Here is a 27,900-nt window from a genome sequence, read left to right on the forward strand (position 1 = left end):
CGTAGGAAGGGTCGGTGTCGAGGCAAGATGGAGACATACCGCTGCGAACCAATCTTGATGCCGGATGCAAGTTAGAATGTGTCTTTGTGCGAGCATTTTGAATGAGAGTTTCTGTAAGGCCCGTTTGAAAACTCGCAAGTCCAAGATCGGTCGCAAGCCGCAGCCTTTCTTGGGTATGATGAAGTAAGTGCTGTAGAAACCCTTCTTCATCTCGGCTGGAGGGACAGGCTCTATTGTGTCTTCGAATAAAAGGGTCGCAATCTCCGCACGCAGGGTGTTGGCATCTTCGCCGTGCCCCGAGGAAAAGCGGTTGCTGGCGAAAGGGGGCGGGGGCCTGGCGAACTGAATCGTGTAGCTGGATGGCCCTGGCCAACCAGCACAACGGGTTGGGAAGTGAGAGCCATGCATCCAAGCTCCATGCGAGGGTCACAAAGGGGACGAACATTTTTAACGTACCTGGCGAGGCTTTGCAGCGGGGCGGAGCAGGTAGTGTGGCATCGGGAGGAAAAAGCGCGTCCCGAGGCTTTGGTGCTGAAAGAAGATAGTAAACAAACTGGCCATGAGGTGAGCCGCTCTCACCTCGAGCTTGGACTGAAGTCAACGAGCATTCCGGGGGCAGGTGGTTCGTGGGGATCTACCTAGCGGAGAGAAATCAACCGAATCCAGGAACTACACAGGGGCGGAAGGGCATCTGTATAAAGATGTGTCCTGAAAAGGATGTTCAATGCCAACCGTGTATTTGGTCTTTTAGAGAAAGACGCCCAGGGGCATTTAAGAATACCAAATATCTGCAAATTGATCCGCCTCTATATATCTGCTATATATCGGTCGACCTCAAGTTGTGTACTTATGATTTTGCAGTGCATACTTGTGTTAGTATGGTATCAAACTCCAGCACTAATGGAGATGTCTGTCATTAAACTAGATGTGTTATTATTCAGTCAGATGATGTCCGGCAACAGCAATCAATGAAGCCTTTCGGGCTGATTGCTTGCACCTGAAGTGGATTTATCCATAAAGAGGAGAGGTATGCAAACAATGGCAAGACACAAGCAGGATTCCCATCCAACTGCAGTATCCACTCCCACTCCGGGACTCAAGGATTTGCTTTGCCATCTCGTGGTGTTTTGGTTTGCCAGTAGCAGCTGATAGAACAGCTTATCATTGGCCAGAGCCTGAATGTGGAGGAGCTGGTCCGTCTTTGGAGGAAGCTGCACAGGTGCCAATTCGTGAGCCGAGCCGAAGTGCCCAGCAGCTCCTGACCAAACTTACGGATCAGGATGTCATTAAAGCATACCTGCATACGTTCGAGGTGGTGGCCGAATGAAAGGGGTTGGAGACCAGATGCTCCCCACGCTACCCTGCCCACACAGACGGGTCATCAGAATGTCGAATCCTTGCATGCACTCAGAGCTCATTGAGGCTGTGGGGCTGTTCAAAGCCACCCAAGCTCGCAAAGTCACAGAGCGGATGGTGTTTTACACACAGGGAGTAGGCCAGCAAGCTAGTAGGTGCAGAGTGGAGGGGCAGGACAAATCCCACCCCCAACCCAACCCGGCCCTAACCCCTTGCTGCACCTTGTGGTCTAAAACAACTTTCTGCACTGTGTGGTGACCAGGAAGGGGAGCAGAAACATCTGTTGGTGGTACCACGGACATAGAGAGAGCTGCAGATTAAACTTGCCCACTTCCATCCAATGATTGTACACCTAGGAGTGGAGAGCATCACAGAGTGGATTTGAGACCAGATACATTGGTAAGGCATGAGGTACGACGATTCTGCAGAGCTGTGAAGTCTGTCAGAAGCTGCCGACTAGCCCCCTGGACCCACTGCCCTTCATAGAGTTGCCCTTTAAACGCAAAAGCATGGATATTGTAGGGCCTTTGCCAAAGTTTGCCCTGGGACACAAGTGTAGAAAAATAATAATAGAACCAAATTCGCTTCTATATGTGGGGGCTAGTTCCAACAAACATTTGCGAGAAAGAGGAATGAAGCAGATGTCCGTAAATTCATTCACTTTTATTTATCATGTGAGTTAAATATGCCAGCACTCCATACTGCCATTGAAAATCTACTCCTATTATTGTCCCCCAGCCCCATTTCCTGTGCTCATTAAATACATACCACCAGGGGGAGCTATGTACTTTCAAATACAAATACAAAAATACAAATATTTTTGTTTGACAAATTCATAACCATAATAATGATAATGTAAATCATAATTTTGGCTTATAGAAATCAATGACTCATGTTCAACAACTTATATTAAATGTAACTGGCCATTACAACAAGCACATACTGGTCATTGTGGATTACATCACACAGTACCCTGAAGCCATTCCTCTCTGCAAGGCCACCACAGCCAATATTACCAAGGAGCTGGTGCTACTCTTCATCAGTGTGGGGATTCCCAGGGAGATACTGAAAGACCAAGGCAATTATTTAATCTCTCGACTGATGGTGGAGGTACAGTTGAAGTCAGAAGTTTACATACACCTTAGCCAAATACATTTAAACTCAGTTTTTCACAATTCCTGACATTTAATCATAAAAAACATTCCCTGTCTTAGGTCAGTTAGGATCACTACTTTTTTTTTTAATTGTTTAACTTGGGTCAAACGTTTTGGGTAGCATTCCACAAGCTTCTCACTATAAGTTGCTGGAATTTTGGCCCATTCCTCCAGACAGAACTGGTGTAACCGAGTCAGGATTGTTGGCCTCCTTGCTCGCACATGCTTTTTCATTTCTGGCCACAAATTTTCAAAATGATTGAGGTCAGGGTTTTGTAATAGCCTCTCCAATACCTTGATTTTTATGTCCTTAAGCCATTTTGCCACAACTATGGAGGCTTGGGGTCATTGTGCATTTGGAAGACCCATTTATGACTGAGCTTTAACTTCCTGGCTGATACCTTGAGATGTTTTTCAATTACTTATTGCATCCACATAATTTTCTTTCCTCATAATGCCATTATTTTTATGGAATGCACCAGTCTCTCCTGCAGCAATGCACAACCACAACATGATGCTGCTACCCCCATGCTTCACATTTGGGATGGTGTTCTTTGGCTTGCAAGCCTCCAATTTTTCCTCCAAACATAATGATGGTAATTATGGCCAAAAAGTTACATTTTTGTTTCATCAGACCAAAGGACATTTCTCCAAAAAGTAACATCTTTGTCCCCATGTGCACTTGCAAACTGTAATATGTTTTTTTTTTTATGGTGGTTTTGGAGTAGTGGCTTCTTCCTTGCTCAGCAGCCTTTCAGGTTATGTTGATATAGGACTCGTTTTACTGTGGATATAGATACTCTTATTCAGTCTTCACAAGGTCCTTTGTGGTTGTTCTGGGATTGATTTGCACTTTTCACACAAAGCTACGCTCATCACTAGGAGACAGAATACATCTCCTTCCTGAGCGGTATGATGGCTGTGTTTTTATACTTGCGTACTATTGTTTTTACAGATGAACGTGGAACCTTCAGGCATTTAGAAATTGCTCCCAAGAATGAACCAGACTTGTGGAGGTTCACAATTGTTTTCTGAGGTCTTTGTTCATTTCTTTTGATTTTCCCAAGATGTCAAGCAAAGGGGCATTGAGTTTGAAGGTAGGCCTTAAAATACATCCACAGGTACACCTCCAATTCAGTAGATCTCCTATCAGAAACTAACTGGCTAATTGTCTAAAGGCTTGACATCATTTTCTGGAATTTTCCAAGCTGCTTAAAGGCACTGTTAACTTAGTGTATGTAAACTTCTGACCCACTAGAATTGTGAGTTAAAGTGAAATAATCTGTCTGTAAACAATTGTTGTCATTCACAAAGTAGATGACTTGCCAAAAATAATTTGCTAATATGATAAATGTGGAGTGGTTAAAAAATGAGTTTTAATGACTTCAACCTAAGTGTATGTAATCTTCTGACTTCAACTGTATTCCTGAAAGTCAAACAACTCTGCACCACAGTCTATCACCCCCAAACTGATGGACTGGTTGAGAGGTTCAACCAGATGCTTAAATGGATGTTGTGCCGAGTGATAGCAAAGAATGGGTGCAACTGGGACCTCATGATTCCGTATGTGCTCTTTGGAATAAGAGAAGTTCCCCAAGCAATCATGGGCTTCACCCCTTCAAACTACTTTTCAGTTGCCAGCCGAGAGGACAGCCATCACGAAGGAAGCCTGGAAGTAGCAGCCTTCCCCCCACTGATCTATCATTGAGCATGTGTGGAACATGAGAGGCAGGATCAAGAGGGTCATGCTGCTCAGGCAATTGAGTTTCACCCGGGGGACCGAGTCCTGGTGCTAGTATCGAATGCCTTTTGTAAATTCCTGGCATCTTGTCAAGGGCTCTTCATGATGGAAAAGGTGGGACCAGTGGCCACTGGATGAGACAGCAGTGGAGGCGAAGAGCCTACCACATCAACCTGCTGAAGCGATGGATGGAAACTGCTGGTCAGTGATGAGACACTGGTGGTAGATCTGGGAGACCATCTTTCCTTGGCTCAGGAGAACTGGAGGCCATCTTTTCGACTTTCCCCAGGGGGATATGTGCCATCTCCAATGACATCAGGACCCCACCAGTTGTTATTGTATGGCATTGTCCCTATCTGGTTCCGGAGTCTCACAGAAAAGCCATAAAGGAGGAGATGCAGCAGATGTTAAACCTGGGAGTCATCGAAGCATCGAAGAGCCCATGTTCCACCCCTACCACTTCGGTAATGACTTCAGGAAGCTGAATGAGATCTCGACATTCAATGGGTATCCCATGCCTTGCATTGATGAGTTGATAGATCAGCTGGGAAGGGCTCTATTTATCTCCACCCTAGGCAAGAGAGAAAGCTGCCTTTAGCACCCCCTCAGGCCACATGACAAGATCATGATCCATTCAGAGAGCTGGGAAGACCACCTGGACCACCTTGTAAAGGTGCTGTCAACCTTAATTGGGCTGGACTCACCGGCAACCCCTCGCAAATGCCATCTGGGACTCTCAGAGGCATGGTACCTAGGGTTTATTCCTGATTTCAACTTTAAGGCTTGTATTTAAAAGATAAAACAATTTATGTCATGGAAAGACCTGGAAATAGTAATTCATGCACTCATTACTTCATGGCTTGACTATTGTAACTCCTTGTATGTCGGCATGCCACAGACTTCCCTTGCACGTCTGCAGATTGTTAAAAATGCAGCAGCTAGATTTTTATCAGGTACGAAGAAAAGAGACCACATTTTCCCTGTGCTGGCATCCTTGCGCTATTTACCAGTTAGTTTTAGAGTTCATTTTAAGGTTCTGTTTTTTGTTTTTAAGGCCTTGCATTGTCTTGCACCACATTATATTAGTGAACTGCTTCATCTTACGCTGAACCCAGCTCTCTTGTCTTTTAACCAGTTACTTCTCTCTGTTCCTCATTCACTTTAAATGCAAAGGTGATTGGCTTTTTCAGTTGGTGCACCTAAGTTGTGGAACAGCCATCCATTACATGTTAGGTCTTCTTCTGTCCTTGCTATATTTAAATCCAGTCTGAAGGGACATTTTTACTTTTTAGCATTTTAAGTTGGTTGAGATATTTAAATAATTTATGCTTGTTCTATTTATGCTTCTGTTCAGTTTACTCAGTTTTTTAACATTTGTTTAATTCTTGGATTTTTATAATTATTTTATATTTTAATTGTTTTATTATTACAATTGGATTTTTTTACCACAGTACAGCAATTTGGTTAAATGTCTGTTGTTTATAAATGTGTTTTAAAAATAAAAAATAAACCTGAATCAATAAAGCACCCTCCAGGGGTTGTTCACTTGCCTTCCTGTCTTGTTTCTATAAAAGCTAAATGTTGTCAGTTTAACTAACTTTAATTTGCTCAGCAAGATTCTCTTCAGACTGTTGCACCACCTTGATAATAGATGACCAGAAAGAGACAAATGACCACAGAAGAATAGTTTAGGCTACTGTAAGTAAACAATTGTGCACCTTGCAGCAACAGTGAAAATGTTATGTGCACCTGCCATGGGTTACAAATTCTGCTCGGACACTTTTCGGAAATGCACTGCAATAAAACTTAGCATGTGTAGCTAGAAGAGTTCCTTTAGAGTCGTCCACATGAATTTGACCAACTGCTTTGGCACATCTTTATGTTTGATGAGCTAATGAGGGTATCTTACAGTGTGTTATCATCGCTGGCCTCTCCAAGCTCAGGACTGTTTTTCCGGGCCCTGCAGTGGGGACTGAGGCTTCGGGGAGATGCTTCTGGACTGCTGACTGAAGGATGCGACAGCGACCCTCCTAAACTGCCATCCTGAGATAAAGGTGAATCTGCAAAACAGGCAATCCATGCAAATCAGTGTGAGCACAACAACAGTTCCTGGAGGCACAACAACAGTACACATTTTCAATGTCTCCTAAATCTAGCAAACCTGATTCAACTCATCCGTTCATTAGTAGAATACTCCAAAATCTGAAATGGAGGCATCAGATCAGGGAGACCTACAAAATACTTTTGGTGTGTCTCCAGGAACAAATTTGGGAAATACTGGTCTAGAGTTTATATGCTGGGGGCAGATTCACTAAGAATCATTTGCGCATACGTGCGAAATGCGCTCATTTAGTGCCCGATTCACTATAGAAATTATGCAGATCAGGCAATGGTGCAAACAGGCCCACAAAATTGCTGCTAAATGCAATTTTCATGCACAATTTTGATCTAGGACAGCATCACTTTGATAAAAACACCTGAATCATCTATTAAACATGCAGAATGTGTACTTCATGACATAATCATGGTTATAACACACTTTAACATAATTTGATGAGTATTTGATTAATTACTGCTGAAATGATCGGTTGAAAATTTTCACATCCACCTCTTTTAAAAAAAAAATTTTCCTACATTCATTTGGCAAAAATTTTCCTACATTCATTTGGCAGTAATAGTGCAATGTCAATTGCGTAGGGCAAATTGCACTGACATTTGTGAATGAAGCACAATCTTTAATGATTTACATAGAAAGGAGGCGTGTTTGCACTTAAAGGAACGACAGTGACTTAATTTAAATATTGAAGACGCAGTACAATTTCAGCACTGATTGTGCCCACTAAATGTGATTGCGGGTAATTAGCAAATAAGATGCAGGTATTTGCGCTGAAATACCACACGCACAACAGTGGTGCAGCTGTGTAGTTAATCTGCCCCTGGGTGTTTTATTCACCTTGATAAAATGTGAAATTTATGAAATGTGAAACTGGGGTCTTTCTTGCATGCATTGGAATTTCTGGTCATGTCTACTATTGACCTGTGGACTTGTCTCTGTCTGTTCATGTCTACTGTCCTCTAACCTACAGATTTTGTCTTTGTCTATGTCTATGTCTATGGTTCTCTCACCTGTTGACTCTTGTCTCTTTCTGACTGTCTACTGTTCTCTGACCTGTGGACTCTTGTCTTTGTCCATGACTACTATTCACTGACCTGTGGTCTCTTGTCTTTGTCTGTCCATCCTGTCCAGACTGTCCAACAGCCCGTCGACCTGCACCTTTATTTCAGTCAGCTCTCGCTTTATCAATTGCAGCTCTTCCATCTTCACTACAGAGAGGGACATCAAGAGAGACATATAAAGGAAAAGAGAGACAGAGAAAGGTTATCTTGAAATATTTATCTATAGAGTTTAACTTTTTTGTAAATTCATTATTTAGTTTATTAACTAAACTTCACTAATTTACAAATTCAACTGAATAATTAAAATAGTGTTCATTGTCATTATCATCACAAAAATGTTAATTGTATTCCGTTTCTGATATAATAAAAAAAATAATGTTGAATCAAATTATGAATTAGTAAAACTGGGGCAATTTCATTGTGTGGTATGTGGATTAGGTAACTGATTACTGAAACACAAACAATGTTTCAGACACAGCACGTCTCCTATCTGTATCTTTTCTTTTGATCATTTTTTCTATCTCCTCTTTTCATTATTCTGTCACCTCTCTGTTAGGAACTCTAATGAGTGCATTGATAAGTCTACCATCACCGCTCAGAGGAATATCATTCAACCACCCACAAAGTTAAAGATGGCTCAAATCAGAACAATAACTTGAGAGAATGGTTACATATGTAGAAAGAGACACAAGTACTTTCAAGCAACTTTGAGCAATATCTTGTCTTTGGGTTGATTTGTTAATGCAGGACGCTAAAAATCAGCTCCTCTAAAGAGATTTTATTGGTTGTGCTCTGTTAATTTGGTGTGATTGTGTGCACTGATACAGCTAAACAACAGGAGGAGATTTAATGAAAAGCCATCTGGAGCGATCCCCTCCCTAATTTTTTTATCATGTTTTACAGTAACTGCTTTCAAACATGTTCTATAGAAATCACACACACAGATAGGCCGATTGTACTAGCACAAACATTGGGCTTCCACAGAACTGTAGAGATATTTACATTATGCATTTGACATAAGTACATTGCATTTAAGTTATACATATCATCAGTATGTGTTTTTCTGATAATCTCTCTGCTCTACAAGTTAAGCTATTGGAATACTATGATTTGTATTAGATATAAATGTGGATTCAGATGTTTGTGTGTGTAGAAGGTCTTGTACACATGGCTCTGTTGGATGAGTGAGGTCTGGAGCTCCTAGACGTGGGACGATCTCGACTTTGTTTCTGGCTATGTAAGGAGGACATGGATGAGGTGGAGCGCAGTTGTTTGGTGAGACTGGAGCCATACGGCAGTGGAGACACAGTTGAAGGTATGTGCTGGTAGTTGTACACCCTGAAAAACATCAAACATTCTGCTGATAGGGTCTCCTGTGCTTACTTTCTATCAGTGTACAGGACACAACAGACACAATAATTAGAATTACACAAGATGGGCAACACAAATAAGAAAATGAAATGTCATCAAGACAAACTTTGAATGTTGACCTGACAAAGCCTTACCTGAATGTATGAATGTTATTTAAGCCTTTATATAATTTGAATATTTTGGTAGTTGCAGAGTGATTTGAAGTTTCATAGGACGTAGGCCTTGTTAGAAGATTGTAAGGGTGTTTGGAATGATTACTTTACAGTTGCTAGGGTGTTGCTATTGCCCCATGTATGGTTGCTATGGCATTACTAGGCAGTTTCTAGCATGTTCTGATTGGTTTCTAGGTCTTTGCGAGAGAAAATATGAGAGAGATATTAGGCAGTAGGCACATGAGTGGAGTTTCCACATCACCAAACTTTAGCAGGTTACTCTCCTTACAGTCACAATATAGTGGTACTCGCTCTCAATGGGGTTTGTGGTAAGTTTTGTGTGGAGATTTCAGGAAAGTCTCTGCAGTGAGAACATGCTGACTATCTCAGAAGTGGAGCCAAATTAGAATTGTCCTTGATCACCCGGACCACTACGAGGACCTAGTGAGCATTGGGAATTGAGCATGCTAAAATGGGGGGGAAAGAGGATAAAAAAATGATAAAAAAATAAAAATAAAAAAAAAAGAGAAGTGAACCTTGTCCCAAAGAAATTATTTTACAAACAGCTTAATGTTTAGTTATGTTAATGGCTCAGAAGTAAAAGCTCAAAACACAATTTATTTGAGGGTGTCTCTATGGATGTTACTCACAAGAAAGAGAATACAGAGTGGCAGCACGTCATTGTGGCTGTCGACACAGCTGCTTCAGAAAAGCAAACAGCAGAAACATGAAAAATGGTCCAATCTTATAGGTTTTGGAGCAATACAAAAGATGACATGTGTGCAACACAAAGATAAATGGAAGATGCTGTACATAACTTGTGAAGAACACCTCATCAGAGCATGCTGCTTGGCTTTGTTCAAATCTGCCTCATAGACTCATGTAGTTTATTTTTAGAAAACAAACTTCTAAAATCAGGGACTAAAAATTATCCAAAGAACGAAAACAAAAACTGAAAAACAAAGACATTTTTGCAGGAACAAGGTCCCTTTCAGTTGTGTTTCAGTGTATTTTTTTATTGTATACAGTCTTCTTAATTTGTGTATACTCTATATTGTATATTATTAGGTGTATATTGTGTTGTGTAACAAGATGTGTAAACTGTGTTATGTGTAAATCTGATGTTTATTGTAATTGTCCTATTGATATGTTGCTTGGAACCGCACCCAAGTCTTTCACCCACTGTGTATATGGCTGAGTGACAAAGGGATTTGTGTCAATTTCTCAGTTGTTCTCAAGTCTTCACGCATTAATACAGATTCTAACACTGTATGAAACCTTTAAACATCTTAGATTTTGTTGTGAAATGTAGGCTGTTCCGATATCCAGACAAAAGTTGATTGAGCCTTTGTAGTGAAGGCCATACGATTATGGAACAGCCTGCCTGGGGACATTAGATCTGCTGAATATGTGACTGCTTTTAATTCTTGTTTAAAGACAAATTTTTATAGACTTGCTTTTATTAATATGTGAATATGTTGTGTATTACTGTGTGTGTTTTGATTTTACGTTTTGTGAAGCACCTTGTGCTTAATCACCAAAAGGTGCTATATAAATAATATTATTATTATTATTTGATGTTGCTAGGTTTGACTGAGAATTAAAATGTATTAATCCATACAGTTTTTTTTATAATTTTTATTTAGGCCTTACTTTGTGGTAATGTTTGGTTTCATAAGGCTTATTACAGCTAAAGTGCAAAGTGCAATGAGTGTGTGCTTCGTCCATTGCTTGTAATTAAATCAGTATAATGTTGACTCAGGACTTCATTAGCTCCAGAAGAACATGGCTGTGCATGCACTCCCTGCCATCATCTATTGTGACTATGTTCCCTATATAACATCAAAATCTTTTCATAATAAAAATCTAGGGACAATCATGAACAAAGAAAGTTTTCAGAATATTTTACAACAAGTGTCATGATTTAGCCAAGTAGGGCATGTTACTAGATACAAAATATTTTGGTCCTGGAACAATATTGCTGTCAAACAAACACAGTTCTAAACATAACAGTTAGGTTGTGCATATTGCTGCACAATTAGACATAAATACAATCTCCATATAAAAGATCTAGACATGTGGAGCTGGGGAGGTGAAGGGTTTCAGAGTGACCCTCACACGGTGCGTGCCGTGGTGCCATGCTCGTCTCAGGACTCGAGTCTGTAGCCAGTGCTGAAGCGGTCTCATATGCATCAACCCTGAACCAGGGCGAGCTTGCTCCTTTCCCGGTTGACCTGAAGCCCTAAACGGCTGAGGTGCCTGAGCACCTGGTCCCTGTGAGCCAGGCACGTGCAGAGGGGGGGGGCGTTGGGTGCTTGAGCACCTGCCCCTTTGCCCTTTGGTGCCCAAAGTGCCCTTTTGTCAAAGAAAAAATTCCTCTCATTTTTTTTATTTATTAAAGGCCCTTTTGTGAATGCCTGCCTATGCCAAATCTAAATATTAGTAAAATGTATGATTAATAATTTAGCCTTAAATAAAATGATCCAGATGATGACCTTTCACCTGACGACGACCTCATCCGACCGGGACTATTCCTCACGCCGCACGCGCATTTTTTAATTACCGGAAGATATCTTCAACACCGCGGCAGCTGGTAAGTGGGGATTCATTCCCAGTTTTTGATGTTTATTTACTTATTATTATTATTTTACAAGAACGATGTGAAGAGAGCATGCAGATATGTTGTATATATTGCTGTGTGTAGCCTGTAGAAGTTACGTTAGCTTGCTGTTTGAGGGAGAAAAGTTTCACTCACAGGCGTCGAGGGGTCTTGTCTTTTTTATGCCTTTTGACTAAATTATTATTATTATTTCAGTATTTATTTAAAAAAAAATGTAGAGTGCCTTAAAATAATTATCACAACAACACTGATGAGGCTTATACTGATTTTCTCATTCTCTGAATTATCATTATAAAAATAAAACAATTCAGAACAGGATTAAAATATATTTATATTTTAAATGACAAAAATATTTTCTTTCTACAACAGCAAAGACCACTATTCAGAGACGCTTTAAAGGAGGAGATAATTCCCAATGGGAAATATTGCATGCCTTCCATTGCCTGACAGTCCCAGAGAACTGGAAAACAGCTAGCATTCCAACAGCAGCACTCCAAGCTGTGAAGAAACTGTGCCAGTTCTACAATATTGAAGATGAAGACAAATTGCAGACAGAATTGAAGGTCTTCCATACGTCATACTCATGCCCACCACCAGCCAATGTGTCTTCTATTCTGTCAGTGGTCAAGGAAAACAATGCACATCTAGTTTTCCCCAACATGACTCTGCTGCTGAAGACATATGGCACACTTCCGGTGTCCACAGCAACTGTGGAACGTTCCTTCTCAAAACTGAAGCTTGTGAAAACCAAACTTCGCAGCCTTTGCAAAGAGGAGAGATTGTCTGACCTTCTTCTGTTGGCCATTGAGAAGGACATTCCAATAAATGACAATAATGTCATTAACATTTTTAGGGACATGGCCAACAGGACATTTCTGTTATAAAAGCCTACAACAACTCATCCTCCACTTATTGGTAAGATTAATGCTACACTGTGATTTTTAGTAGGTGCCAACAGAATGAACACACACATACACATTTTAGTTTCTTTATTTATATTTTTGATTAGACATAATCAATCAAAATCCAACTACATCTCAGAGTCACAATGCAACTTGAAATCATGATCACAGTATTGTGTACTGTAGACACACAAGCACACACACCTCTGTCTATATAGATGTTTGTGTCTCACTCTCACCCCTGCCATGGCCACCATCATCCTATCCCCCATTAATGTTTTTTTTTTCTCAGATAATTTTACTTTTTTGAATCTGGTATCTTATTTTCTCTACCTGCAGCTCTTGGTGTGCAGCAGCCTCTGTGAGCATCTCCCTCTTATTTTCTTGGAGCAGTCAGCCTTGGCAGGTCAGTGAGCCAGTTCCAAACACTCTCAGCAATCTTTACATCTTGTCATGGTAACATAACAATTGTTTAATCAGCTAATATATCTCCTATATGTTTGTTGTTTTAATGTCTACAGTCTCTCAGATCAACTCCAGTATTAGCAGCAGCAACAACAACAGCAAAGGCAGCATACTCACTCAAGGAATTTAGTAAGATTTTACCAGAACAGGTATCACATTAATGTAAAAAATCTGTTGTATTTGCTGTAAAATAAAATTGCTGTATTTTTTCTGTTTGCTTTGTTTTTGTTTTATTATATTAATGGAACTCTTGTATTTTTGTAATTCAGTTTTTGCCATCAAAATAGCCACAAATGCTGACATGGCATTAAATAAAACTATACTCTACTGTACCTGAAACATGGGCCACGTTGATTTTACTATAACGGCTGTTCTTAATTATTCTGTATAACAGAGAAGAAAAAGCCATCAGGTTGGTACAACTTAAGACAATTCAGTTTCTAATTATTCTGGACAGAAAATATTTTTTAACTTTAACTTAAAATTGTCTTTTCTGTTCTGTTTCTTTTCCAAAACTGCATCACAGCATTTGCTGCCGTATCAATACAGAATCATCCGTATCGATACGTGAATCAGCAAGGAATGTGTCACGATATATTACTGTATTGATATTTTGAGCACCGCGCTATTTAAAGCCTTGTTCCATGTGCCCCCTTTTATACTTTGAGCACCTGCCCCTCCAAAGGTCTCTGCACGGCCCTGCTGTGAGCTCATAGTAACTCTCAGGAGTGGGCCAGAATGAGCCAGTCATCGAGGTAGTTGAGTATGCAAATGCCGGCTTCTTGGAGCGGGGTAGGGGCTGCCTCTGCAACCTTCGTAAAGACGCGAGGGGACAGGGACATGCCGAAGGGGAGGACCTTGTACTGATACACCTGGCAGTACGCGTCCTTCAGGTATACTGCCGCAAACCAATCTAGATGCCGGACACAAGGTAAAATATGTTTTTGCGTGAGCATTTTGAACGTGAGTCTGTGCAAAGCCCGGTTGAAAACTCGCAAGTCCAAGATCGGTCGTACGCCACTGCCTTTCTTGGGTACGATGAAGTAAGGGCTGTAGAGACCCTTCTTCATCTCGGTTGGAGGGTCAGGCTCTATTGCATCTTTGCTAGCAAAAGGGTCGTGATTTCCACGCACAGAGACTTGGCTTGTTCGCTGTGTACTGCGGAAAAGTGGACGCCCATGAAGGGGAGGCGGGGGCCTGGCAAACTGAATTGCGGAACCAAGTTGGATGGTCCTGGCCAGCCAGCGAGACAGGTTGGGAAGTGAAACTGTGCACTTACCTTGCTCTGCACACCCAGCAGGGGGCGGGTTAGTGACTGAGGAGGAGGTCCAGCGTCGGCGTCCAGGTGACCATTATCCCCAAATCGCCTTCATCACCCGCGGCACCTGCCTCAATCCCGTAGGAAGGAGGCGAGGTGCAGGGGGCGGCTGAAGTGGCTATCTCTCATGACAAAAGAATGCCGCGACCGCAATGCTGCCTCGGCTATGTTCTCGCACTGAGAACATGAACCATTGGAGAGAAATCACTCATTCCGAGCTCGGACAGAAGCAAGCAAGCGTGCCGGGGAAGCAGGTGGTTCGAGGGGATTTACCCGGCGAACGGAGCCCGTCATTGTCCCCAAATCGGCTTCATCACCCACGGCACCTGCCCCAATCCCGTAGGAAGGAGGCGAGGCATGGGGGGCGGCTGAAGTGGATTTCGCTCATGACAAAAGAAAGCCGCGACCACAATGCTGCCATAGCTATGTTCTTGCACTGAGAACAAAAAACATTCATAAAAACGCTGCCTGCGTGTAATCGCAGCCCAGGCACGCAAGGCAGCTTTTATGACTGTCAGAAGTGGGGAGAAATCAACCGCATCTAGAAACTACACAGAGGCGGAAAGACGTCTTTAAAAAGACGCGACCTGAAAAGGACGTTCAACGCCAGCTGTGTATTTGCTCTTTTAGGGAAACTAACTCTTTTAACTGCGCTGTCAAAGCGCCCAGGGGCAAACTGCACTGCCGTGCAGAGAAGGAGAAGCCACTGAAGTGCGTCGTAGATCCAACAATAATAACTTTATTTATAGGCGCCTTTCAAGACTCTCAAGGACACCTTACAGACATAATCAATTTTACAATAAGGAAAGATAAAAACCTAAAATCACATATAAAAATGTGCATTGTCATAGGAATATATACAGTCATAAATAACAGTTATTTGTAGTAACCTAATTTAAAAAGGTGGGTTTTGAGGAGAGACTTGAAAGTGGAAAGACGATCACAATTACAGATATCTGGCGGTAAAGAGTTCCAGAGTTGTGGAGCAGCACTGCTAAAGGATCTGGACCCCATAGAAATCAGACGAACAGAAGGTATCACAAGAGAGAGGGAGGAACAGGATCTAAGAGTGCGGGTAGGAGAATATATATGAATAAGATCTAGAAGATAGGAAGGTGCTAGGCTATGAAGAGCCTTGAATGTCAATAACAGAATCTTGTAATCAATACGAAGTTTAACAGGGAGCCAGTGAAGTTGTTGAAGCATAGGAGTTATATGACAATAGGCAGCGTCAGAGGAACAGGAACGGGTGTGTAACTCGCAGCTGACTGCATACACGACCATCGGCTCCGAAGAAAATTTCAGAATGTACTCGTATGTCCGGGGGCGGGAAATGCAAATTCTGTTTGCCATCTACTCATTGGCCTTTTTTCATAGTTCAGAGGTATATTCGGCGCTCAAGAGAGACCCCTAGTGTCACTTCTTCGACACAACGTCGAAGTGAGCGACAGACAGGGAATGTTTGTTGAAACACTGTTCACTAGCTTACGCAAGCCAGTTGATAAGTCACTTATAGTCAGTTAAATATCTACTTGGGACCATCAAAAAAAAGTGTTACCAAATATGCACACTTCTGGCACACACATTAATAGTAGTATAGCATGAGAACTGACTGAAAGGAGTGACTACTAGATGCTTTGTGTCATTGCTTTCCTATTTTTGATAGAAAAAAATGATCAAACTGATGTCTCCCTCAAGCAATCAAAAGATCAGGCTTCAGCCAACTTTAACAAGTGATGTGCACTTAAGAAACATGATTCATAAAGCTTTGAAACCTTAACAAGCTATTTATTTCCATCCATTGCACCTAAGCGTACATCACTGGTAAAATGATGTGATGTCTCCAGCAGGTGTCCCCACTGTGTGGTGGTACGAGTGCTTTGAAACACAGAATAATTTACAGAATCTTTTATCGACCAATTGCTTCACCTTTTTCAGAGCTCCAAACAGCTTTGATTTAGTAGTCACTACCGAAAACAGTATCACAACTTACTCAGAGGAACACTAATCTCTCCAATGGTAACTAAAAAAAACAATGTCATAACATAAAACAACATAATTAACATGAAACATATATAAACATAACTATTAAACATAAAACATAACTATAATCCCCAATAACCTTTAATTATACTTTTAATTAATAACACCACCAAACAGCCCCCAAAACCTGCACAGATGTACCTCATTAATTATAACAGCAAGTCCTCAAGCATAAACAACAACAGACATTAAAGTATATTCCTGGTAAGGACTATAATTTGATGTAGTTTTAGCATCTGATATACATTTAAATAGGTAAATGTGCCATTTTGCCCTTTGCACCAAGAAAAGTGAAAAAATGCAGACGTCTGATCGATCCATCTAACCACTGATCTACTAAATCCCTGGAACCTTGAAACATTGTTTGTAGATGCGTGTTGAATTACTGATGTTCAGTAATAAACAAGCCTAGATGCTTATGTAAGTAATTATAACTTGCATGATATGATTTATATGTTACTGTTTACACAAATGTATCAAGTTATCGTTTTGTATCCTATTATTGGGGATGAGGAAATATCTTAATCCCTTGATCTCCAAGTCACACAATGTCAAATGCAATATGCTGCTTTAAAAAGGTATACAACACAGGTCATATTGTGCTTGTGTAATGTTGTTAAATGCAGACACAAACAATAAAACGACTGTCAAATGATTTAATAGGCACATAAAAAGAGGGACTCATACACAAGAACACGCAATTGAACCAATACAGTTTTCCAGTAGTACCCAAAACCAAACACAGCTGCCTCATCAAAGGTATGAGTTAGCTGTAAATATAATGAGAGTCTCTGTCTGTTTCGATTTGAATTTCTTTAGCAGATTTGAATTTCTTTAGTTATATTACTTCAGCACTCTAACTGTGTATGTTGATAAATATCTAGTCATTCACCATTATTTTGACAATCTTGGAAGCAGTTCTTGTATAAATTGGCCATATTAAATTAATTATTATTTATAAATTGGTCATATTGACTGCGCCAATTGTTTTGATGACATCACAACCAGTCCAATTTTCTGACCCCCCTTCAAAACCCGTCCCTGCACTGGTACCCGGCAGGGTGGGTCAAATACGGTAGTCTGCAGCATCCTCTGCTATTTTGTGCTCAGAATCGGACCACAAGATCAGATCGCGTGAAAATTGCGTTCAGCAGTGATTTGTGATCTTCATATTTTCTTTAGTGATTCAGGCACTGACGAGCCTGAGCATGCAAAAAAACAACACTTTTAGCGATCGCAAATCATTCTTAGTGAATCTGCCCCACAGAGTTTATATTGTAATTCTGGTGTTGGGATGCACTGTGTAGACTCTTCATACAGGTCGGGGCACCACCGTATACTCCAGGCTCCTGTGGAGCCAGGCGTATACACCAGGCCTGGCTCCACAGGACACATGTTTCTATCTTTTACAAAGAACTCTTGCTGCCAACTTGTAAATTTACAACAAGAAGGAAATTCTAGAAAATGCACATTGTGTGGATCATTTCATAGCCATACAAACCATACTGGTTACTTAAATCATGTAAGTTTTGATTGTCTGAAACTTTGCTGGGTGGGAAATTTAGAAATTGGACCTGTTGTAACTTTATTTAAATATCTCTGGTATATACTAAGCTACTGAATGATTAATGTATATTTATACAGTACTCCAGTATGCTTTAAAGCAGTGGTTCTCAATCCGGTTCCTGGAGGCTCCCCATCACTACACATTTTGGATATCTAATTTCTGAGCTTCCTTTTCCACTGCTGTTTAGTGCCGTCTCAACATGGGTGGGATTATAGGCTGCTCGTCATAGTTGCGCCGTCTCTACTGCCGTGACATCATTTTAAACGTGACACAAAACAATAAACAATAACACGACCGCTAGCTGTTAGCTACTAGCTCATTATGCTTTATAGAGCAGTTGTTGCATGGTAATTTTACTGAAGTGTAAACAAGGTCTGCTTGTTTTAGAAGAAAGTTAACAAAATAAAGTGAAGCTTTCAATCAGAATATAGAATTAACGTACCATCCTCCATCGTGGACTCCAGCCGTGGCCAAGTCCAAGGCACTCTCCCTCCCATTGCTCGCGTCATTTGGTCGAACCACTTCCACTTTTCCTAGATGGTTCTGCAGTCACGTACATTTTTTTTTTACTTTTCCCTACACTGTTGTGGCCAACAGCTGAGACACTTCCTGAAAGACTTTTTCGTCTCGTTGCTAACGAGAGGAACGTCTGCACCTTGTTTATTGAACACGGCATGGCTTTTTGCAATTCGAAAGTCGCGTGAACAAATGATACTGCTATCGCTGCTGCTAACTTTAAAACTAGTGGGTTGATGTCCTGTGTCAAAAATCCAGTGATGCTTGTAGTGACGACCAATCAGTGATCTACAGGGTTTTGAAGCCACAAGTATTGGCTTGGCTCGCTTGGAACCTTGACTGAGGTGGTAATAAAAAAGGGTACGAGGTGCTATCCTTAGTGGAAAACCCCCAAAAAGAGAGCAGAGTCGAGTCAGGTCGACTTGTACCGTGCAGTGGAAAAGCCCCTTAAGACCAGAACAGGTCTTAAGTGTGTAGTAACGTGCTACATTTACTTTGTTAAATTTTTGGAGAAAATCTTCTTTTAAGAGTAGGTTTAATAGTGGGTGCTTTTTACTCTTACTCAACTAAATTTCGAATGTACAAAATGGGTGATGATTCTTTCATTACATTACTGGTTTTATTAAAATACGTTTGAACAAAAACGTAATGTATTGAGACATTTTTTAATGGGACTTTTATGACAGTGGAACTTTATAGCTTTATAGATCTTTACAGAACTGTGCGTTTGACAGATACAGCGAAATTTTCTCATGGACAAATAGAACAAGCTCTGAACTTAAACCTAATGCTTCCAAACACAAGATACAGTTGAAGTCATTAAAACTAATATTTTAACCACTCCACAGATTTCATATTAGCAAACTATAGTTTTGGCAAGTTTGTACTTTTATTTGACTATATCACAATTCCAGTGTGTCAGAAGTTTACAAACACAAGTTAACTGTGCCACAAGTTAAAGAAGCTTGGAAAATTCCAGAAAATGATGCCAAGCCTTTAGACAATTAGCCAATTAGTTTCTGATAGGAGATTGTGGCAGGGCGGAGGGCAGGGCCGGGTCGTGATCCTACACACTCGGTCCCGTATTAGGCTAATCAAGCCTCCCGGGAGGGTTAAGGGTCGACTGCAGGGGATCGTGCGGGAGAGAGAGATCGCTTACGGACATGTCCGTCATATGTGTGTGTTTGTGTCTTCTGTGTTAGTTGGTAATTAAAATATTATTTATATCATCAAGCCGGTTCTCGCCTCCTCCTTTCCATTGAACTCTTTACAGGGATGTACAGAATTGGAAGTATATATTTTAAAGCCTACCTTCAAATTCAATGTCTCTGTGCTTGACATCATGGGAAATTCAAAAGAAATCAGCCAAGACCTCATAAAAAAAATTGTGGACCTCCACAAGTCTGGTTCATCCTTGGGAGCCATTTACAAACACCTGAAGGTACCACATTCATCTGTACAAACAATAGTATGCAAGTATAAACACCATGGGACCACGCAGCCATCATACCGCTGAGGAAGAAGACACATTCTGTCTCCTAGAGATGAACATAGTTTGGTGCAAAAAGTGCAAATCAATCGCAGAACAACAGCAAAGGACCTTGTGAAGATGCTGGAGGAAACAGGTAGACAAGTATCTATATCCACCGTTAAACAAGTCCTATATCGACATAACCTAAAAAGCTGCTCAGCAAGGAAGAATCCTCTGCTCCAAAACCGCCATATAAAAGAAGCCAGACTACAGTTTGCAAGTGCACATGGGGACAAAGATCTTACTTTTTGGGGAAATGTTCTAATGTCTGATGAAGCAAAAAAAGGGTGAGGCTTGCAAACAGAAGAACACCATCCCAACCGTGAAGCATGGGGTGGCAGCATCATGTTGTGGGGGTGCTTTGCTTCAGGAGGTACTGGTACACTTCACAAAATAGATGGCAACATGAGGAAGGAAAATTATGTAGATATATTGAAGCAACATCTCAAGACATCAGCCATGAAGTTGAAGCCTGGTCGCAAATGGGGCTTCCAAATGGACATTAACCCCAAGCATACCTCCAAAGTTGTGGCTAAATGGCTTAAGGACAACAAAGTCAAGGTATTCAAGTGGCCATAACAAAGCCCTGACCTTAATCCAATAGAAAATTTGTTGGCTGAACTGAAAAAGCGAGTGCGAGCAAGGAGGCCTTCAAAACCTGGCTCCGTTCAGTCTGGAGGAATGGGCCAAAATTTGAGCAACTTTTATGGGAAGCTTGTGGAAGGCTAACCAAAATATTTGACCCAAGTTAAACAATATTAAGGCAATGCTACCAAATACCAACAAAATGTATGTAAACTTCTGACCCACTGGAAATGTTTAAATGTAATTGACTAAGGTGTACGTCAAATTCTGACTTCAACTGTAAGGTGCAGTTTACCTTATTGTACAGAGCTAGTGATATAAAGTGATCTTTCTACACTGAAAATACTGTAACTGAATTAAGAATCAATGCAGGACTGTAAAAAGCTGTGAATGTGAAGGTAGCCATTAATAAAACATGATTTTGCTGTGTTTTATTCAGCATTATATATGATTGGTCCTGTGGAATATTATTCACATTTTTCACCATAATAATTACTAAATACTGGTTTCCAAACTTCTCTTCTAATTTACAGATTTGTCCATGTCTGACAAGCATCCTTAAAGTGATAGTTCAGCCATAAATTAATATGTCATAATTTCCCCACCCTCATGTTGTGCCAAACTTGTGCGACTCTGTATTTTGTGGAACCCTACCATTCTGTCTGACATCCCCTTAATAGTGTTGCATTAAAGAAAGAAAATCATATTGATTGAATTTTGATGGAATAATTTACATTAATAATAATAATCATTATATTCATTATTATTATTATTATTATTATTATGTAATACTTGATAAATGTGTATTATGTAATGGAATATTGGTGAGTAAACGTCCATTATGTTACATATTAAAGTAACTAGTTACTCGCTACTTGAGTAATATTTTAATCTGCTAATTCTTCCCCTCCTACATGAGTATTTTTTTTTTTTTTCATGTAATTGTCCTTTTTCTTAAGTACAGTTTTTCGCTACCCACCTCTGGACCTGAATTGGGTGTGCCAGAAAAGGGATATATATAAAATATGCAGTGTTGGGTGGGGCTCCAGGAACAGGGTTGAGAACTACTGTTTTAAAGGATATTTTGGTACTACATGGTACCATATAAAAATTAAATAATACTGTCTAAGACTATGGTTCTTTTTGTTAGTGCCAACTGTAGGGCCCACCCTAAGATACCTGGCCCACCTTAGATCTGAAAGCTGGATCCTGGCCTGAAATACACACTCTCACATAGTCCACTAGCTGTGAATGGACAAAACTGATGTGCTAACAAGAACAGAATTATTAGAAAATAGTGCAGATATTACTGCTAGTAAACACCAGAAATAGTGATGCTAAAATGATGTAGGAGGAGCAGTGTTAATATGTGTTTGGTGGCTATGTGTGTAAGTAGTGTGTGTGTCTATGATGATGTGAAAGTTAAGTGGGTCAGTGGGCTGTTTTCGTCTATCAGTCTGCAGTGGCTGAATAAGCTCTTCGTGGAGCGACAAGCTCGTTTTTCATACTGTCAGACTCTCATCCTCTTGCTTGGTTTCTTAATCCAATTCTTGCTCTCTCTCTGTCCATATCTCTTTCTCAAATTCCAATTCAAATTGCTATATTGGCATGCCATCCACATGCACATATTGCCAAAGCATTGCAGAAAAACAAAATTATACAATGCACAGAATAATAATATAAAACAAAGATAATTTTGAAAGCAAAGACATGTAAAGTAATTTTATACAATACATTCAATAAGATGCAATAATAACTGTGGCTAAAATAAATGACTGAAACAGGTGGTGAATGTGTGTTCACATTACATCTCTTAGTTTGTGGTATTTATAAATGTGACCGGCCACTAAGGAGGATGTGGGTCCTTCACCAAACAAGATTACATTTTTTTAATTTTCAATAAGAAAGTGGAACTTAGGGATGAGCTGATGTCATTTCACATAAAATTAATCTCTCAAGTGTGAGTACTTTTGACAGTGAAGAAGTGCATCTGTCTCAACTTCACCTGATGTACAACGGCAACATATTCAGTCCTCTTTAGGTCACCATGTCTTTTTACGCCTACCTATTTCAGTGGCCAGTTGTTGGTCACGAAGTCTGTATTTGGTTAATAGTTGTCTGTGTTTGACATTTATGAACAAGAAAAGATATTCAGCAAGTTTGTACCCTCTGCTGAGTTAAAGGTAAAATTGTAGACAACTTTGGGTTCCCTGTCTGTTGCTGACTTCGACGTTCTGTCGAAGAAGCGACACTAGGGGTCTCTCTTGAGAGCCTCGTGCATCTCTGAACTTGACAGAATGGCAGACAGAACCTGTCCACATACGGTTATAAAGGGAGGGAAATGCGTCTGTCCATTCAGATTTTTCCTACAGAGGCGAGCGGTTGTGTGATTCAGCAAGCTGTTTTCACTGACTTTGCCTCTGGGCGCTTCGACAGTGCTAACAAAAGAGATTATTTTCCCTAAAAGAGTTTATTTTCTCTAAAAGAGCAATACACAGCAGCGTTGAATGTCCTTTTCAGGACGCATCTTCAAAAAGATGCCCTTCCGTGTAGTTCCTGGATGCGGTCGAGTTCTCTCCGCTACTGACGGTCACAGACGCTGCTTCGTGTGTCTGGGTGGCGATCACACCGAGGTAGCATTTGTGAATGTTTTGTGTTTGCACTGCGAGAACCTTACCATGGCAACGTTGCGGTCGTGGCTTTCCTTCCTAAAAAGGAACGCAACTCCAGCCGCCCCCCGCTTCGCTCCTTCCCACGGGATTGAGGATGACCCAGATGGTGATGGAGGCCATTTGGGGATGACAGCGGGCTCGGTTTCGCCGGGTAGATCCCCAAGAACCATCCGACCCCCGACACGCTCGTTGACTTCTGCCCGGGCTTGGGTGACAGCGGCTCGCCTCACGGTCAGTTGGCCTATCCCCTTGAGCCCCCCGAGCTGGATGATGAGCTCACCGCTGCATCGGAGAGTGTTCCGGCGTCTGACGCGGAGGACTCGATTGGGCTGCCACCTTTGGGTCAGCACGCCCGATCTGAGGCTGACGCCCAGGCCAACGCCCCTGTCTCCCAGTTCGGTCTCTTCGGCGAAACCCTCGAGGACTTCACCCAGCACTTCTCAGCGGTGAAGAAACAGACGGAGGCATCTCTCACATCATGACCTGCCATGCCACTAGCGCAGGCCGTATTCCGTCTGCTCGCTTAGGGTGTCCTCCTGTGGCTTCCAGAAAACATGCAGCTCTGCCTCAACCTGGGCCCAGCTCTCAGCCCCAGAGTCGAGCACCCTGCATGAAGAGCACGCCCCCGTCTCCCTAACATCCTCGAGGACCCGGAAGGCTCCCAAGCGTTCCTGAGACGGATGACCCAGGAAACTAGACGGTTGCTCTAGAGCTGGTAAGCAGACCTCTCGGCCCTCCACCGGGGTAGGGCCGGGAGGAGAATCGGTTTGCGTTCGACAGCCAGGCGTATAAGTAAAAGGTCCTGCCCTTCGGAATGTACCTGTCCCCTTGCATCTTCACAAAGGTCGCAGAGGCAGCCCTTGCCTTGTTCAAGCCAGGCACGGCAGTCCCTCTAAAACATTTCCAGAGGCTCCTGGGGCATATGGCATCCTCCGCGGTGGTCACGCCGCTGGGGTTGATGCATATGAGACCGCTTCAGCACTGGCTCCAGACTCGAGTCCCGAGATGTGCATGGTGCCACAACACACACCGTGTGTTTATAACACCTGCCTGCCGCCAGACTTTCAACCCCTGGACAGACCTCTGGTTTCTGTGGAGAGGTTTCCCGACCACAGACACCTCTGTGTTGGCACATCATCTGCCTAGAGCTGCTGGCTGTATTTCATGCCCTATTACGGTTTCTATCACTAATTCAGGGCAAGCACATCTCGATCTGCTCAGACAACACCGCGACAGTTTCCCCCAGTGAGCCTTCTTGCACGGGTGCTGTGCAAGGACAGGGAGGATGAGGAACAAGTAATTTTGGTGGCCCCCTACTGGCCCACTTGGACTTGGTTCTCAGATCTTGTGCTCCTCGCGACAGCCCCTCCCTGATGAATTTCCTGAGGAAGGACCTGCTTTCTCAGGGATGGGGCACCCCCTGGCATCCATGCCCAGACCACTGGAACCACCATGTCTGGCCTTTGGACGGGATGTTGAAGATCTAAGCGGTCTACCACCAGCCGTCGTAGACACGATCACTCAAGCTGGAGCTCCCTCTATCAGGCAGCTTTATGCCCTAAAGTGCCGCTTATTCGCAAATTGGTGTTCTTCCCGATCTGAAGATGCACAGAGGTGCGCAGTCAGGTCAGTGCTCTCATTCCTGCAGGAGAGGCTGGAGGGGCAGCTGTCCCCCTCCACCTTGAAGGTTTATGTAGCACCATAGCGGCTCACCACGACACAGTGGACGGTAAGACGTTGGTGAAGCATGACCTGATCATCAGGCTCCATAGAGGCGCCCGCAGGCTGAACCCTACTAGGCCATGACTGTTCCGCTCATGGGATATTGCCATGGTCCTCTCGGGCCTTCGGAGAGCCCCGTTTGAGCCGCTAGAGTCAGTCAAACTAAAGGTCCTCTCCTTGAAGATGGCCCTCCTGATTGCACTCACTTCCATCAAGAAGGTTGGGGACCTGCAAGCGTTCTCTGTCAGCGGCACTTGCCTGGAGTTCGGGCTATGTGCCCAATGTTCCTACGACCCCTTTCAGGGATCAGGTAGTGTACCTACAAGTGCTGTCCCGGGAGGAGGCAGACCCAGCCTTAGCATTGCTGTGTCCGGTGTGTGCCCTTGCGGGTTCGAGCACACTCTTCGAGGAGTGTGTTATCCTCGTGGGCACTGGCCAATGGCACCTCTATAGCAGACATCTGCAGAGCGGCGGGCCTGGCAACACCCAATACCTTCACGAGATTTTACAATCTCCGGGTTTAGCTGGTCTTGTCCCGTGTTTTGTCAGGTCCGTACACATAGAATTTGGTAATATGGAACAGCTGGCCAGGTGTATCGCATGCGCATAGCGCCTTTCCCCTCTCTTGAGGCAAAGACGTGCACTTTACTTCCCCAGTCAAGTCCACAAGTCACAGACCCTGGATGTCCTTCCTCCCTAGCCCTCTGGCTCCGAATTCAGCAGAGGAGTTTGCAGCCAGACCCACTGCAGACTTGCCTGTACTGGAAAAAATGCTTCATAGGTACTGATTATTCTGATAAACTCCTGTGATGTATTTTCCATGGTACTGTCCCTCTGTCGGCAGAACTGCGTCTCCCTTGGGCAGAGTTCCCTCTGCCAACGGTCACTGTGTTTGTAGAGCTCCTCCCCATCGAGGCAGGACCTACCACCACGCCACCTCCACATGTGGCTGGTAAGCCCATGTGACATATTTTGCCACATGTTAACCTCCCCTGCTGGGCAGGATGTGGTCTCCACGGGGTCTTTTCCCCCTGAAAGAATAGGACAGGAAAAGAACGCCTTCCCGATGCATGTGTAACCCAGTAGAATACAATTCTTCAGGTAATGGGTTATCTCAATGTACTTGTTTTTTGTTTGGTGCTAATCCAGATTTAAAATGTGTATAAATATACCTCTCAATATAGTGATTTATAAAGATGCGTGTGTTCCTTTAAGAACGTTGTTCCTATGTCAAGTTTGATTGCTATGTACATGTGAAAAACGTGGCATTAACAAACAAGTTAGGTGTTTCATTAATTTATTGGTTTATGGGAATTAAGTCCCCCCTCACGGGTGTTTTTTGTAATGTGAGTGGTTGTTCTAGGAGGAGACGAAAGAAGATTTTGACAAGTGCAGCTGATCGGAAATACACTGAGAGATTGCGGTAACCAAAAAGTTGTTATTATTCATCTGATTAAAAAACGAATTGTGCATAGTAACGTGTGTAAGACACACACGTTTGTAATGATGGTTATTTTGTAGCGTAACTTAGTTCTCTGTGTTTGTTCGATCGACATCACAGCCTTTTTTTTTTCCTCTTTTGTGGTACAGATCGCAAATACCGACAGTGTTTCAAGTTATTCTAAAGATAACTTGTGACAGACTCAAAGACTGAAGTTACTCACTTTAGTTGTTGTTTGTTGATGTCTGTAAGGTAACGGGCGGATCTAATAATACCTGCTGGGGTGATTACAGCCAACGGCCTGCTTACTTTCGTTAAATCACCCCTACATAAATCATATAAACAATCAATCAGCACTTGAACATACTCAAAATAATTATACATTAACGAAAATTCCACATTAGCAAGTTTCACAACGTGTATTTAAAGATATACCAAGTTTATATTGCGTCGGACAATACACAGTAGACGCTGAAGGCGCGGCCACATTCCGACACATCAAACAAACATAGTGCAAACCTTATCACAATTTCCCACACACAATTAACCCCCAAACCCCAATGTCCCAGCGGATTAAATGTTCATTCAAACAACTCAAAATCCAGCTTGAATTAAGTGTCCTCCTCGATATTGAGTAGAAGAAAAAATATGACTAGGTGAAGCATGGCGAAACGCCGCAGTCCACAGTTAACTTACGCAACCTCGCCACAGTCTGTTTAGTCGTTTGGATGATGTAGTGAGTCCAGGAAAAATCATGCCATATAATCCATCAAAAATACTTTTGTCCCTTTGTTGTGTTCCTCTGGCAAACATTACACAGAACCCGCTAAACACACCGCTTCCCCGGGTACACTCCAGAGTCCGCCTCCCACGTCACTTCCCACTCTCCTTTTAAAACTTATCCAGTGGGCCAAAACAATGAGTGAAGAAAAGGAAAAAAGGAAAAACCAATACACACAAAGCATATTTACCCACACATTAAAAACTGTACATGAAGGCAGAATAGGTGACTATTACAAGTTTAACGCGAGAATCGGGAGTTTGCCGGCCGCGACAGAGGAGTCTGTGGCTCGTCATCAGAGAGAGCACAACCGCGCACCAGAGGACGATATCCTGGAGGCCTATTATCGTGCAGTGGAGTCTGTGGCTCGTCATCAGAGAGAGCACAGCCGCGCACCGGTGGACGATATCCTGGAGGCCTACTATTCTGCAGCGGAGTCGGTGGCCCGTATTCAGAGGGCGCGCAGCAGCGACAGGAGGAAGATTTCCGTAGGTTTGAACTTATTTGTTCCAAACTGAATTCAGGTACCTTTTGTGTGTTTGTTTTTCCCGCTCAGGAGAGTGAAGCGGACAGTTTGTTGTTTTAAAGGCCACCACGTACTCCAGCAACGTCTCAGGCCTGCAACGGTGTGTGTGTGGGGACTAACTGTTGTGTGTGTGTGTGTGTGTGTGGGCCCACAGTGTTTAGTTATCATTCATATGTGGTTATTCAGTGCATTTAAAACCTGTGATTTCTGATCTTTTCATCTATAGTGAAAGGGTGATAGACACATTCATTTAATTTTGA

At 42.3% G+C, this 27,900-nt stretch overlaps 1 protein-coding gene and 1 long non-coding RNA gene across 2 annotated transcripts in view; one reads left to right on the forward strand and one right to left on the reverse strand.

The window, feature by feature from the left end:
* LOC127661188 (RNA-binding protein Raly-like) overlaps positions 1-27,900 on the reverse strand; it is a 173,383-nt gene that overhangs the window by 17,518 nt on the left and 127,965 nt on the right. The window contains exons 4-6 of the mRNA XM_052151791.1: positions 8,594-8,766; positions 7,462-7,575; positions 6,161-6,311 (exon numbers count right to left, since the gene is read on the reverse strand). Coding sequence (XP_052007751.1) covers positions 6,161-6,311; positions 7,462-7,575; positions 8,594-8,766 — 438 coding nt within the window. The remainder of the gene's footprint in view (positions 1-6,160; positions 6,312-7,461; positions 7,576-8,593; positions 8,767-27,900) is intronic.
* Positions 11,293-13,583, forward strand: LOC127661189 (uncharacterized). Its single transcript, XR_007972745.1, has 4 exons — positions 11,293-11,544; positions 11,941-12,486; positions 12,813-12,879; positions 12,995-13,583. It is a non-coding gene; the product is annotated as an uncharacterized LOC127661189 (long non-coding RNA).

This window comes from Xyrauchen texanus, chromosome 21 (assembly GCF_025860055.1).
Source record: "Xyrauchen texanus isolate HMW12.3.18 chromosome 21, RBS_HiC_50CHRs, whole genome shotgun sequence".
In the NCBI taxonomy this organism is placed as follows: Eukaryota; Metazoa; Chordata; class Actinopteri; order Cypriniformes; family Catostomidae; genus Xyrauchen; species Xyrauchen texanus.